The 14219-nt window shown below is 41.9% G+C and overlaps 1 protein-coding gene across 1 annotated transcript; it reads right to left on the reverse strand.

Moving 5' to 3' along the window:
- Positions 1–1021: 1021 nt before the first annotated feature.
- Positions 1022–11834, reverse strand: RCN2 (reticulocalbin 2). The gene is made up of 6 exons (XM_029963137.1): positions 11787–11834; positions 8955–9152; positions 6354–6455; positions 5400–5496; positions 3598–3740; positions 1022–1838 (listed from the first exon to the last, which is right to left on the reverse strand). Exons 1-6 carry the CDS (start codon positions 11832–11834, stop codon positions 1686–1688), a joined length of 741 nt encoding a protein of 246 aa, XP_029818997.1. The 3' UTR covers positions 1022–1685.
- Between the last annotated feature and the right edge of the window lie 2385 nt (positions 11835–14219).

Consider the following 14219-nt stretch of genomic DNA (forward strand, 5'->3'; position numbering starts at 1 on the left):
ACTAGTTTTCCACACCCTTAACAATAAGAGCTGCAAAGTGAGGAGGGCAGTAGTTCTGTCTTGCAGTGAGCTAAGCTCTAACACCACCTAACATGACTGCCTTAGAGAAATATTAAAATTAAGCAGTAAGTTGGATGTTTGGCAAAGACAAAACATCCAATTTGAGGTATACTTCAAACCAACAAAGATCACAGCAATTGTTTTAATATTCCTGAGCACACTGGATTTCTTAGACTTTAAAAAAAAAATAAAGTCAGATCCCACCACCACCATGGCAAGAGTTGTACTCACATTCCCAGGAACTGAAATAAACAACTATGGGCAGAAAAAAACCCAAGCCCTAAAACAGAAAAAGTGTTTTGAAAGTGTGTGTAGTTTTGCTCTGCATCAAAATTTCTAACATTCTACTGGTGACACATCAACACTTGTGCCAAAAGGAATTCCCTCTTTGTTCTGAGCATAATTAAGAGGTGGTATATTGGGAAGAAAACAAGGCAGAACTGGTTGCTTTTACTCAATAAAGAGAGAGCTGGGAGGAAGGAAAGCATTAGTCAAGGATAACACAGAGAGAGCATTCCAAGGAGTTAGTTCTAGGAATTAAAAAACCCTAATACACACCCCACAAGCTGTTCTGGGAGGCTTTGTCTTTGTTTGGAACACTCAGCTCATTTCTGTGACTTTCTAGGAGAAAAAAGTGAATATACGGACTCTCCTAACCTGAACCTGTCATGCCATTAACCTTTCAGACTGTTTCAAACAATTACATTACACACTTGATGCATTAAGATTCCACATACCACAAATTAAAAACCAAAACAAACACAGTTCCTTCTGCAAACTTGTCCAGAAAATGCTAAAAGCACACGTTGCTGTTTTTGAATCCTCTTTAGGATGTAGATGAGATGCGTCTCTGGTTGATAAAGCCAAGAATGTTGCCACTGTACATTATGTACATTGCTCACACCTCAAGCAGTTGCTGTGGGCGACCCACAGTAAGAAATAAATGTACAAAACGCAGAAAGACAGAATATTTTAGGTTTTAATCCAACAAACGAACAGGATCTTGACACAGTAAAATACCATTATATTGCTAATGCTGTAGAATTGTACCTTAAAAACAATTGTTGTCTATAGATGTAAAAATAGCAAGTTTTATGATACAGTAAAACACAGTATAGAAACCATTTAAAATTAAGTAGAAACCTCTTAAACAATTGAGGCATTAATCTAAGTGTTTCTCCAAAGGTATTAAATAAACCACAGTTAATACTGACTCTAAACATCCTCCCACCTTCCCCACTCCCCCCTCCCCAATTAAACTGATTAGAAAAATAGTAGTCTCAGTTCCTACATTTTGCATTCTTTCAGAACCATTTAGATTCTCCATTTTCTTCAAGTACAGTAGAACAACTTTTCACAACACAGCACTACCCCGAAGTAATTTATTTCCCAACGTTACAGAGTTTTGGAAGTCAGTATTTCAGATTAATTCTGAAGGCTAGAAGAGGCCCAGGAAGTCTGCAGGGGGGCAATTAAATTTTGAATGCAAATTATTTACACAACCATTAGTGCACTGTAATTACAGCATAAAACTTGCAACACGGCTGATGGATGCTTTTAACAAAAGCTCCAAATGAAAGAAAGGGGGAAAAAAAAAACCCACAACAGATTACAAAATAAATAATCTAAAGTTCTTCATGGTAGAAACGTTCATCATGAAGCTGCCTACCATAATCTGTTGCTTCACTGTTAAGAAACAAATCCTGGTTCTTAAGAACTTCTGCTTCAGAAAGTTTTTTGTCATCGTTCAAATCCATCTCTTCAATGAGGTGAAGAGCCTGCAAAAGAAATGGAACACCACGTGCACCAAGTTAAAACAATTCTGATTTTTTTTTGCTTATTTATATGTTATAAAAGGAGGGGAGTTCAGCAGTAAAACAAAGAAACCATTGCAGAACATCTGAGTTGTAGCTCGTTCACCAGTGTCACATAGTTCAAAGCTAACAGGCTGTGCAGCAGCTCAACTGCACCCATTATTTCAGAGAAATAGGAGTCCTGGTATTACATGGGCTTTGTTTTCATTTGCTGAACATCTACAAATACAGGAATTTAGAGAATCCTTCTGTTCCCACTTGTTCTGATTGGTTTGGCTCAGTGTGACTGAGCCAAAAATAACGGGGACCAACGTCAGCCAAGCAGGTTTTAAAAAAACTCTGTATGGCAGAAGCTGCAGGATTAATATGACAAACATCTTGGTAAGCACATATCAATTCCTGAAAATGAAATATATAGTATTTTTTCTATTTTTATGTTATTTAGCTACCAGGCTTCTCAAGTCATTTTGTAATGCCAAAAAGAAACTGTGACATTCAGCTTTCAAACAGCAGTTTATGGCTGAAGTCAATGCTACCTTCTCTTTAGGACAGGTGACTTTGCCAAGCCTTTATATTAAGCAAAGAAAAAACCCAGCAGGTTAGAGAAACAAATAGAACAAATTATTTCTTGCAGAACTGAGCTATCACTACAGCACAGCCTTGCTGTAAGCTAAAATTTGCACCAATAGCTAAGAACAGCTGAAAAAAACCAAACCAAGCCAACCAACAGAGGTATGAACAGACTCAGCACCACACAGAATTCATGTCACAACAGGGCTATTTCTAAGAATCAACCACCCTCAAGAGTCAGATGTCAAAAAAAGGCTGTGCAGAGGCTCACAGAGCCCCATCCACAAAAATACTCCTTGAGTAACTGAGTGGCTCCAGCAGGGCCAGACACACGAGCTGCTGCTGCCACGGGGCTTTGCTGTCACCAAGAGCTGAGACAGGCAGGGCTGGCAGCTCAGAAATGAGACCAAGCAGCTCCTCTCTTTCCCAAGAACCACAGAACCTTGGGAAGACCTGTTGTTCCTGCCATTCTGAACACCAAAATCCCCCAGTGTAAAGGAAAGACAAGGAAAATTTAGATTAAAAGTTACTAGTGGAAAGGCAGAAATCCTCTCTGCTGCAGCCCAGGACTGTAAACTGCTACAAAAAATAGAGAAAGCTAAAATGAGAATCCACTTAAAAGCTATTATGGTGTTCTACCACTGATTAAACAATTTTAATTATCATCATCAAAGTTTGCTTTACACCATCTTGAATCGCAGAGTACTTCCACTTTCTTGTACTTAAGTTTTTAGTTCTACAAATTATGGTGATTTATTCAGTTACAAGAATCACAATCAGTTTCTTTTTTTCAAAATTATGAAGCTTCTTTTGGTAGTGCATCTCATTAGATTTACCTACAATAACTAAAAAATTACTTATTAAAGTGCTGTTCCCTTGAGTCAAAGCAGATAAGCTGTTTAAACATGTAGAAAAGCACTTTGCTCATTCACAAACACTCACACAATTAGTAGGAACTTCACATTTGCCTAATGCAGGTAAAGGACCTGCACTCCTTGTCAAACTGAAAAGAGGTTAAAAATATATGCAAAGATCTAACATCCATTTTCAGTAACTATGACATGATAAATCTGAATGTTTCTACCATTTTGTTGTGATGCCTTCACAATTCTCCTGCAGCAGTTAAACCCTAAAGAGCAGCCCAAACACCCACCTCCTCTTGTGCAATCCCCTGATTATTGGGTACTATCCAGGACAGCAGCTCTTGAGGGTTGAGTTTTCCATCATGATCCTTGTCATAGTCATTCACAAAACGATCCTTCTCAACAAGTATCCACTCTGGATCTTCCCTTGCAGCTGGTAAGACACAGTTGTCACATTTAAAGCCACTCCTCACCTTAAAGCAGGTGTTTTCACCTTTTCTCCTAAGCAAGTTCACTTAATCTCGTAAAACATAACACAAAAGTGATGTCACTAAGCAAAGACAAACCTTAATGGGCAGAGGAGAGTAGGGAAAGTAAATTCATTTACTGCTGGTATTTTTTTATTTGAACACTTGTTTTGTACTTACCCCATGCACTGGCATTGCACAGCCTACCCAGCAATCCTAAACTTATCTCTAGCTCTTCAAGAAATTCAGAAGCAATTCATCAAACTGATAAATATTGCAGACAAGCATGAACAGATATTAAGACTTTCTAAACCATATGAATGTCAAAAGTATCACAGGCAGATAAGTAAGTTTAAAAATAATCAGGATTCTACTGTAAAAGAACAAAAAAGAATGAAGTCTCTCCTTCCTTTCTAACATTTAGTTTTGCAAGTAGATTATCTCTTAATGTCACAATTCACCATACTCTGTTGCCCAAAACCACAAGACAGTTATGAAATCAGAGTCACCACGTAGTCTAATTAGTCATTTTAAAGTGTGCTGGAGGAGCACTACCTGCAGAATAGAGAAGGCCTTTTGGAGGAAAGCTGAAGTAGCTTGTACTGATTCTGAATTCTTGCAAACAAGTTGTAATGCAAAGCTGTTCTCTTCTCTATTACTGCAACAATTTCACTCCTTTTCCAACAGCTTTGTACAGACTGGCTTGGAAAAGCTTTCTTTCAAGTCAGAGCAGGAAAAAGATAAAGAACCCTGTAGTTGCATCAGAGACCTACTGTTTTTACTGGCTCTGGCAAACAAATATGGTCATAAAGGTGAAATTCCAGGTGGCTGATTGGAGTGAAATAAAACAGACTATTCCCCTGTTTCTCCATATCCTCATGTGGCTTAAACAATTTTTCTCAGCTATGACACCATTCAAAATTGGCACTCCTTAGGGCCAAGCAGACTTTCCACATAACTGAAGTCAAAGGGCTTTTTGGAATTGGAGGAGTTATGTGTCATAACTCATAGTGAATAAAATATGGTGTGTAAAATATTTATCCATAAATGCTGATCAATACCAGATAAGTGCCCTTTTTTCTTGTTAAAGAAAGAATAGGTCAAATTTAAGAAAGGGCAAGAGTGGAAAAAAAACCCAACATAACAAACGAAAAAGTGAAGGCAAATATCAGACTTCTGATCTCTGGTACAGAACTGGGTCCTTCCCTTCCCCTCTCCTGTAACACACCTGGTCACCCTTCCAAAGCCAGGCTCAGAGCTCCTGCTGGAGCTGATCCAGCCCAGGAAAGTTTAACCTTCCACCCCTGCTGGCTGGGTTTGCAGGTGTGTTCAGTGATACTGCACCTTATCTCAGCTCTATCCCTCGTGCTCAGGAATACACTTCAGTCTTTAGGAAAACAAGAAACAACTTGCAGGGAAACAGCAGAATGGGCCACACACAGAGTACTGCCAAATACACAGGGGGCAGACTGAAATAATGAGCTCAGTTCCAGGAAACAGAATTATACTAACACAGTCAAATGTTACTCTGAATCTGTAGGTATGAAAAGCTGAAAATAAAGGTGCACCCAAATCAAAAGCTTTTGTTAGTTCCCTCTTTCATGCCCCCTCCCTTAGTTCCTTACTTGGGTCTCTTCTGTAATCACCAAGGAATTCATCCAGGCTGACAAATCCATCACCATCTTTATCATGTTCTTCTAAAGCCTCCTGAATGACAAAGTCCTTTTGTACACATACAAAGAGCAAAATTAGCAACTCATAATCAAGAGAAACAGCACTGAATCATTTTAGAGCAATAAGGAATTCTTTAAAGGAAAGACTCCCTCATTTCAAGTCTCCTTTCCTGTTTTATGTAGGCTGGTGCAGTAATTGCTTCCTGAGCAATAAAACAGATCTGCTCTTAGGAGTTTAGAATGTCAGGTTTCATGAAAACCAAATCTGAAAGGTGTCCATAGAGCTGGAATCCTTCAACATAATTCAAAACTAAAAAAGCAGCTGAGAAATATGAATATGCACAAAGCTCTATCATCTCATTTTCACTTTTCTTTTTTCATGTGATGGATTCACTAATTTGCATTTTTTGCAACTTAATTGAATTGTTATAATTGGTTTGTCTTTTGTCCTGTGTTTCCCAGTGAAGCCAGTGAGCCCATCCTGTATTTCTGCCTTCCCTTGTTTGTCCATAACTCTGTGCTGTGTACACACAAACAAAAGGTGCTTACAGATCACTCCTCCTGGGAGCTGGCTCTGGCACCAGAGAGCTAAAACTGAAAGCTAAAATCTCACTGATGTATTCCCACCCTAACAGGGCTGAGAGGTGGCTATGTCAGTCCAATTCCAAAAGTTTGGGATAGCTGTGAAACAGCTTCAAAGAACATTTCAAAGAAGAGCACTGATCTCCTGCTCCTGACCTCCAGCACCAGATCCTCAACACGCCACCTGATTCTTAATTTGGGCTGTACAAGCAGCATCCAAAACTGCTCCACAGCCCACTTCCTGTGGGACTGGGGCCAGGGCATGACTAAAAAAGGTGTTGCATCTACACCCAGAGGCTGAGACAGACACTGCTGGGACCTCACCGTCATGTACTCCACCTCCTCGGGGTGCTCGAAGGCCACGTACTCCTCCACGTCCAGGGCAGGGACCTCATCTCGGTTGGCCTTCTCAAAACGCTTTTTCTCCTTTAAATGAAGCTTAGAAAATAGATTTAGTTAGAGCCCTTAATGAAAAGGAACAACAACATTAGAGTAGTTGGCTATAAGCTCATTAGATTATTAATTGTTTCACGTTACCTGCTCATATTGTACTGATGTTATACCTTCACTAAAAAGAGCTAATTGAGAGCAATGAGAAAAACACTTTTAATTGAGGTTTTATTCTAAGAATTGCATTAAACCCTCTTTGTTTTTTTTTTTTAATTTAAGGAACCATTTAAAACATACTCTTAGCCAAGGCTTCAGAAACACAAAAGAGAGATAATGAAAAGACCAACAAATCTTATTTCCATACGTGCATCCTCTTCTAAAAGTCCCCAATTCCCAAAGTAACCAAGTGGAGTACAATGTTTATAATTAATGGCAGCCACTGCAAATTCCAAAACTGACATTTTAAGAACATTTAACCTTCTGAATCTATATCTTACTTATATCAAGGGCTGTCTGTAGTTCACAGAAGGCCTTGAAATACCACATGTGTAAAATGTCTTTTCTGAAGCCATTTTAAAGGCTGAAGGATTTGCCAGATTCCTTCATTACAAGACTGCTGTCCATTACACCTGAGAATTTCAAAGGAAAGTCACTTCTCTAACCCGTTTTAAGTACATATATTAGCATGTCTTTAAAAAAGAAATATCCACAACAATCAGGCAAGTCTTTACTCCTGAATGTCTGCACTTCCTATTTCTGTATTCCAAATTTGAAAAAATTTCCTTTTTTTCCTCACTTCATTTTATACAGTCACTTTAAACAAAATACAGACCCCCACCATTAAAAACTGATCTCTGCTCCAACTGCACATGACATGAACTAGAATGACCTTGGAATCCCATCATTAAGTGTGTTGTGCTATCAGTGTGACTCTGATCTGGATGAGGGAGCAGCCAGAAAATCATAGATCTTAAATGCTTTAAAAAATAACCACTTGAAATTGCACTTCTCATTTATATCCTATCTACTGACACTTCTCTCGAAATGAGGCTAACCTGAAAAACACAGAGTAATGTAACAAATGAAGGATAAGATCTTAAATATTCTTCAAAATAGTTTAATTTTCTTAGAGAGAAGCTGACCTTCGCTGAGGGTTTAACCAGGAAGGCAGTTCAGGACTGGCTACAGAAAGTACTAGACTGCAACATAAACTTGCCCTTGTCACTGGAAAACCAGGGACAGTCTGGTTTTCCAGTGATTTTTGGGCAGTGATGAACAAGGCTGCCACCTTCTGGTAAACTCCTGTGGTTTACTCGATGTCAATTCTAAATCAACACCCATTCTTACTCTTCCCTTTTGATCAGAGCAGGCCCACTAATTTCCACATGTAGGGAAAATGCAGAGGATGGCTGACTTATGGTATCTGCCCAATGCTGCTCATTGTTGAAGTCGGCAAGGACAACCCAGCAGGCAGTCAAGTCACACCATTAACTAAGCAACCAGTTTTAACTCAGCTTGTGTATCTATAGCTCTGTTTAGATCTGTGGTGGCAATATCTCAAACATGGGATCAGTATTTTGACTGGCAGTTCCATTGAAAATCTTGTTTTATTTAAAAGCTATGGAATTATTCAGTTAGGTTAAGGTTTACAGCTTGTTTCCTCAGTGTGTAAAATCCTCTCCCCACGATTTTAGTTTCACTTCTGTCAACATCCTATATTATTTACCTCTATTTTACTAACAGCATAAAAAGCAATCCTCACAGAAAAAACAGCTCAGGCCAGAATAGTCTAAACACTCATTTATTCTCTTTTTGGGAAACATTTATGTGTACTTATAAATGTGTAACTTGAAAGGAAAGTTTTGCTATGTGGTGGTGAACCTCCTCCCCTGCCTTTCTTGCCTCTCTCCTTTCCTCTTTTATGCATCTGCTTTCATAGATGAGACTAACTCATAACTTCTGTGTTTAGACATCCATTTCTAGCTACAGGAGTTTCATTATTATTGCTAAAACTGTCTGAATTGCTATTGCTTTCTCTGTGGGTCTCTAATGGACAGGCACTGTTACAGCAGGCTACACTGATAGCCCACACTGAGTGCTTGAGCAGCAACCAAAACAGTGGCTAGAACAGTGCAGTAAAGGGGTTAAAGAGTCTCCTTCTCCTCCAGCAGTGGTCCTGGCCCCTGCTGAGGGCAGGACACTGTCAGGCTGCACACCAACCCAGTGCATTGGAACCTTGTTTTAAGGCCATGGCTGGAGACTGGGCTCTGTCATAAAAGGACTGTTGACAGACTTAAACTCCACTCAGCCAGCAAAACACACTCAGGGGGTACCATTTCATTGTGTCTTAATTTTGTTGGTAGCAGCTTTGATACTCCATTACTTTCCTTTAATTACTCCCCCATCTCAGATAGCAGAAAGTGTTAAAACATATGCCAGCTGCTCTGCTTCCTCCACCCATCTTGTTCCGTCACAATAAACAAAAATTGCTGCCTTTTGCCAACAGTTACAGAAACTGCTGCTGAAACATTTTACCTGTCGAAATGACTCTTCTTCTTGATCCTCCAGGACAGTGTTCTCATCAAAATCAATTACACGATCGTACATCTGCAAATTGTACTCCTTCCACGACACCAATCCATCACCATCTTTGTCATAGTCACTGAAGTGTTGCTTGGCTTCTTGTGTAACATAATGCTTAAAAGACTGCTGGATCCAGGAGCTCAGCTCGTCTGTGGAAAGCATTAAAAATATAATCAAATAAAACAGAGTAATCTGCAAACTGGGAAGATACCACAGCTCTATTCCATCTGGATTACACTCTGCAGTTGGGATGTAGCATGGGGGTTTTAGTTAAAGCAAACCAATCTGTCTCCTCCATGCTCAGGCTTTTTCCAAGTTAACTGAATGAGGACACAGATCACAGCAGCAGACTTCTGGTTCTTTTTTTGTAATGATTATGTGGCCACATCTGAAGCAAATCAACACTATGGCATCCTTTTTTTCCCTTTTCTTTATGAAAATGATGCTGAATATGGCTTAGACAGACAGCTCTAAGTGTAATTTGGTACCCCAAAAAACCATTGTTCTCATCAGTCTGGGGTTTCTTTTGAAAAATCCACAAACTGAAATAAAACTCAATTTACTGCCATTGCTTTAATTACCCAAAATAAAATATTAACAGCTATTTTCCCTTTACCTGGGGCTGAAATCAAGCCTTACATAGTTTGGAAAGGATTTTAAGCTGCTTGTTTTAATAGAAATGTGGCTAAAAGAAATAAAACTTAATATACCAATAAATTGACACAAATACATTAAAGTTACTTTATTTCAAGAAGACTGGGAGAACATATTCTCTCAGTATCTCTCAGTTATTTTCAGGTGCCCAGAAGGGAAAGATATCTTACTCTGCATTGCAAAAATTACATATCTAAATCAACTCAACTGAAATCCTGCTCTGAAGATTCATGATGACTAATAAAAAAGTCCTATAAAAATTACTACTTTGATGCAGAAGAATCTTACAGCATTTTTTAAATACTAAAGTATCTTATCCTGTCGTTCTTGGCAGAAGCATCAATACAACTTCACTAGATTTAAATCTCTTTGAAAAGCAGCAAGAGATTTTTAAAAAGACATTTTGAATCCTGTACTTGTATTAGCAAAGGAATCAGGTTTGTAACAGATTCTGTGAGTTGACTGAACGTGCAGAGGTGTGTGGGCACTAAGGCTTGTGCACAGCCCAGCACTGCCTTACAAGAAACTGCAACATCATTTCTTAAAGACGGGCAACATGTGATTTATGGTTTAGGACCCAGCATTTAAGGCATCAGGCACAGCCATCTGGACACATAATGTCCAGTGCCATTAATCAGAAATATTTATTGCTCCAACATATATCCCATCTTCTCTCACTGTCAGCTTCCAAATGGAGGCACCATTAATATGGAAAAAGTTCTCAAGAAGAATTTTGCAGTACTGAGAAACAACTGAGCTGAAAAAAAAATCAGTACCATAAGTTTCTTAGTGTTAAAACACATTCCACTGTGAGTTTTCCTTTGGGAAGTGAGAGCAATTCAAGTCTTCATTAGACTGAGAACCAGATGCAATATATGGCATAAGGATGGAGTATGGGTGGAATTCCTACACTTTAAATAGACTTTTCCCCTGTAGCCTTAACATTGTGAGCTGCCTGTTCTGTATCCCAGGGATTAGCCATCCTGCCAAACCTACAGACCGTCTCAGCTCTACACAGGCCATGCAGACACCCTGAAATAAGGGTGCAGGTCATTAAATTCAGCATATAAAGTGAAAGACATTCAAGAGAGATGGTTGATCTTGTCTTTAAAACCATATTTTGTCCTCTCACCTAGAAAACTTCCCACATGTTTTGCTTAATTTTAATGAAATATTACTGCTCTGGCGTTTGAACAAGGATTCTGTTTACTTTGTGTTTGCACATGAGAGACTTTACTTGTCAAAATCACAGCAAACCAACAAAAATTAGTTTTAAAATTAAGAGTGTCACGATGATGTACTGAAAGGAAGGGCCTGAGTTCACCATGAAGTTCCTAAGTTTGATAAAAACCAGTCTGGGAAGAGCCATTTGTGACTGTGCTGTGATGAACTATGATCTCTCAATGTCACTTTGTGTCACTAGGTACTGAGGCGCATCTGTGTGGTATTATGGCTGCAACACTTTCTTTGCACCTTAAACTTGCTCTGAGTGGCACAAAGAGGATTACAAACACAGAAATCCATTTGATTGCAAGCAGCTTTAGGCGTGCAAAGGTGGTACCTGCAACTTGGTACTGCTCTTACCCACACTAACTCTTCTTGGCCCCAGTTATTCCAGCACGGAATCGCAGCGTGGGTCAGGTTGGAAGGGACCACAGCGGCTCATCTGGTCCAACCCACCTGCTCAAGCGGGGTCATGCCAGAGCACATGGTACAGGATTGCGTCCAGACGGTTCGGGAATATCTCCAGTGAGGGAGACTCCACACCCTCTCTGGGCAACCTGTTCCAGTCACTGCACAGGAAAGAAATTCCTCCTCGTGTACAGGTGGAACTTCCTGGGCATCAGTTTCTGCCCGTTCCTCTTGTCCCAGGGGTTGGCACCGCCGAGCAGAGCCTGGTCCATCTCGACACTCCCCCTCCAGGGATTCACACACATCAGTGAGGCCCCCTCAGTCGCGTGTTCTCGAGTCGAACACAAACCTCAGGGACTCAGACACCCTCTGTTTGAGCCTGTCGGTGTTTCTAACGCGCCGTGCAAGGGGCCGCGCTGTTCCCCACGGGGATTCTCCCCAGCGCGGGAGCGGCGGGCACAGCGCGCCTTCCCCCCCGGGGCACCGCCGTTACCCTCACTCGCTGAGCAGCCCGTCCGCGTCCGCGATCGATCCATCCTCACGCATGCTCCACTCAGCCCGCCGCCTGCTGCTCCTCGGGGCTGAGCACCGCGCGTACTCCTCCGCCTCCTCCGGCGGCACAACAACGCGCCGGGTCCAGCGGCCCCAAGCCCTACCTGCCCGGCCCGGCCGCGCCTCGGCCCAGGGAGCGCCCGCCCACATTAAACCGCCGGAGCCCGCCCGCCCCGCGGCCCCACCTGCCCTCCGAGCAGACGACGAGGTCGTACTCGCGCGGTGCTGCCGGGTAGTCGCCCGCGCCCGGGGCCACGCGGCAGGTGCCAAGGGCCAGGCCCAGCGCCAGCAGCAGCGGCCCGCATCATCGCGCCGCACCCGCCCCAGATTTAGCGACCCGCGCGAGGGGCGGGAGGGAGGGGTCTCGGGGGCGGGCAGGGGGCGCGCGGAGGAGGCTCGGGCCCCGCGAGCGGAGGGTCGGGCCCCGCGCGGGAGGGTGAGCCCCCGCGGCGAGGGGTTCGGGCCCCGCGGAGCGGAGGATCGGGCCCCGCGGCGGAGGGTCCGGGCCCCGGCGGCGGAGGAGTCGGCGCCCAGGGCGGAGGGTCGGGCCTGCGGCTCTGGGTCTGGGCGGGTCGGCAGCGAGAGCGTTCGCGTTCCTCTCTCTCCTACCCTGCCCGCCCGGATAGTACTGACAACTTTCCAACTTCTGATTATCACAGAAGCCTGGCAGACGGAAGTCACTGTTACCAGTGATCACAGCACCGAGCCTGCCAGAGCTCAAGAAGCTTTTGGACAACAGTCTCAGGCTCACGGTGTGACTCTTGGGGTGTCCTACACAGGGCCAGGAGTTGGAGTCGATGATCCTGATGGGTCCCTTCCAACTCGGCATATTCCATGATTCTGTGATTCCCAGAAGTTGAGGCAAACATCCACAAACCCTGCAAGAGGGAAGGATCAGGAAACAAGCCCTGTGAAAGTTTTATACGAAAAGAGAAAGAGCACTTGTTGTGCTTGAGGGCCCAACTCACAAAGAACACTTCTAAGGGAAAAAGAAAAGGAAGCAACGCTTCATAAGAGGTGGATCGATACAAATTTTAATAACTGTTCAACACAGATAATAGAAAGCTGTAAAATAAATTTAACCTCATTGACCACTCAGACAAACTGAAAATACATCGGGTAAATGAGGGGCCTCCCCGGGAATATCATTCCTAACAGCTGTCACATGAAATTGGAATTGCTCTGATCCCAACCCCACTGAGGTCAAATTAATGATTCTTAGTGGATTGAGATTTATGTAGGACCATCGTTAGATTTGTTATTTCTCCTTTCAATACTGGTGCATTTTCAAAACTCCTCTTTCAACCAGAAAGAAATGAGATTAACCCACCTGGGTTTCCATGAACACAATAGTTTGAGCAGAGCCCCAGTTGGTGGAGGTTGCCTGCTGTGCTGTCTGGTCCCTTCCGTTGTGACAGCATTGTACTGCTCCCTGGTTCACCTCCAATTCTATTAACTGTGAAGAGCTACGACAGTTCATTTTGAAGATCCAAGAGTAAAATATTGCCATAAATCAGTAAACGTGTTATTGCAATTTCCTGCCCGTATAAGAAATGTCTTTCCATTAAAAAATCTAATAGTGAGTTAAGTCTAGTACCCTTTATTGGTTTAAATGTCAAATTTCCCACCAGTATTTATATAAATCACATATACAAAATGTGAATTGTCCTACTGCTTGTGGCGTGTGTAGCCAAAGCAAATCCTGTAAGCAATCAAAACAGAAATAAGATTTGATTCGTTTCTGAAGTAGCACTGAAGATACTTTGTCTTCTTTTTCTAATGCACTACTAACACCCCAAAAACCCTCTTTGCTGCACATCTCAAGGGTTGACAAGTGTATCACATTATACCTTTCAGTGCCTAAACAACTGTAACAGCCTCCAAATCACAAACTCAACATAGATGTGCAAGAGCAAGTTTATTATCATGAAAGTCATATCTTCTACGTGAGGAAAAAAATCAGAATCCCAGCAGGAGGGAAAACACAGGAAATCGTATTCTTCTCTGTGTCAAAATACAAGCCAGACACTTTGCAGCACACAATTAAACCAGTCATATAATAAATTCAAGATCACTCTGGTATGGATGCAGGGAACAAAAAAAAAAGAGGCTCTTTTGTTCACACCATTATTTTAACCACGTGCATAACAAATACATCACTATTTTAAGTTAAAAGGGAGTATCACTGAAGCTATTTTTACATTAGAATATAAGTCATGCTATATAAAACCTTTTTTATGTGATGAACTTTCTGACTTTCTTGGAAAATCCTCCCTCCCCTCAAGCCAAATTGCATGCAGTCTGCCACTAATCTGTTTGGAGCCACTCTTTTGGTCACAAAGGAATTAATGTTAGAAGGTCACGTTCCACATGACTTCT

Source organism: Manacus vitellinus, unplaced genomic scaffold (assembly GCF_001715985.3).
Source record: "Manacus vitellinus isolate BGI_N305 unplaced genomic scaffold, ASM171598v3 scaffold_53_pilon, whole genome shotgun sequence".
NCBI classification, from domain to species: Eukaryota; Metazoa; Chordata; class Aves; order Passeriformes; family Pipridae; genus Manacus; species Manacus vitellinus.

Excerpts from the sequence above, each read along its gene's own strand:
- RCN2 (XM_029963137.1), bottom strand. The coding sequence starts at position 11,834 with ATGCGTGAGGATGGATCGATCGCGGACGCGGACGGGCTGCTCAGCGAG. Across the intron at positions 5,497-6,353 it reads AGGAGGTGGAGTACATGACG|GACTTTGTCATTCAGGAGGC; the intron begins GTGAGGTCCCAG and ends TGTGTACAAAAG. Across the intron at positions 3,741-5,399 it reads TGATTACAGAAGAGACCCAA|CTGCAAGGGAAGATCCAGAG; the intron begins GTAAGGAACTAA and ends GTGTCTTACCAG.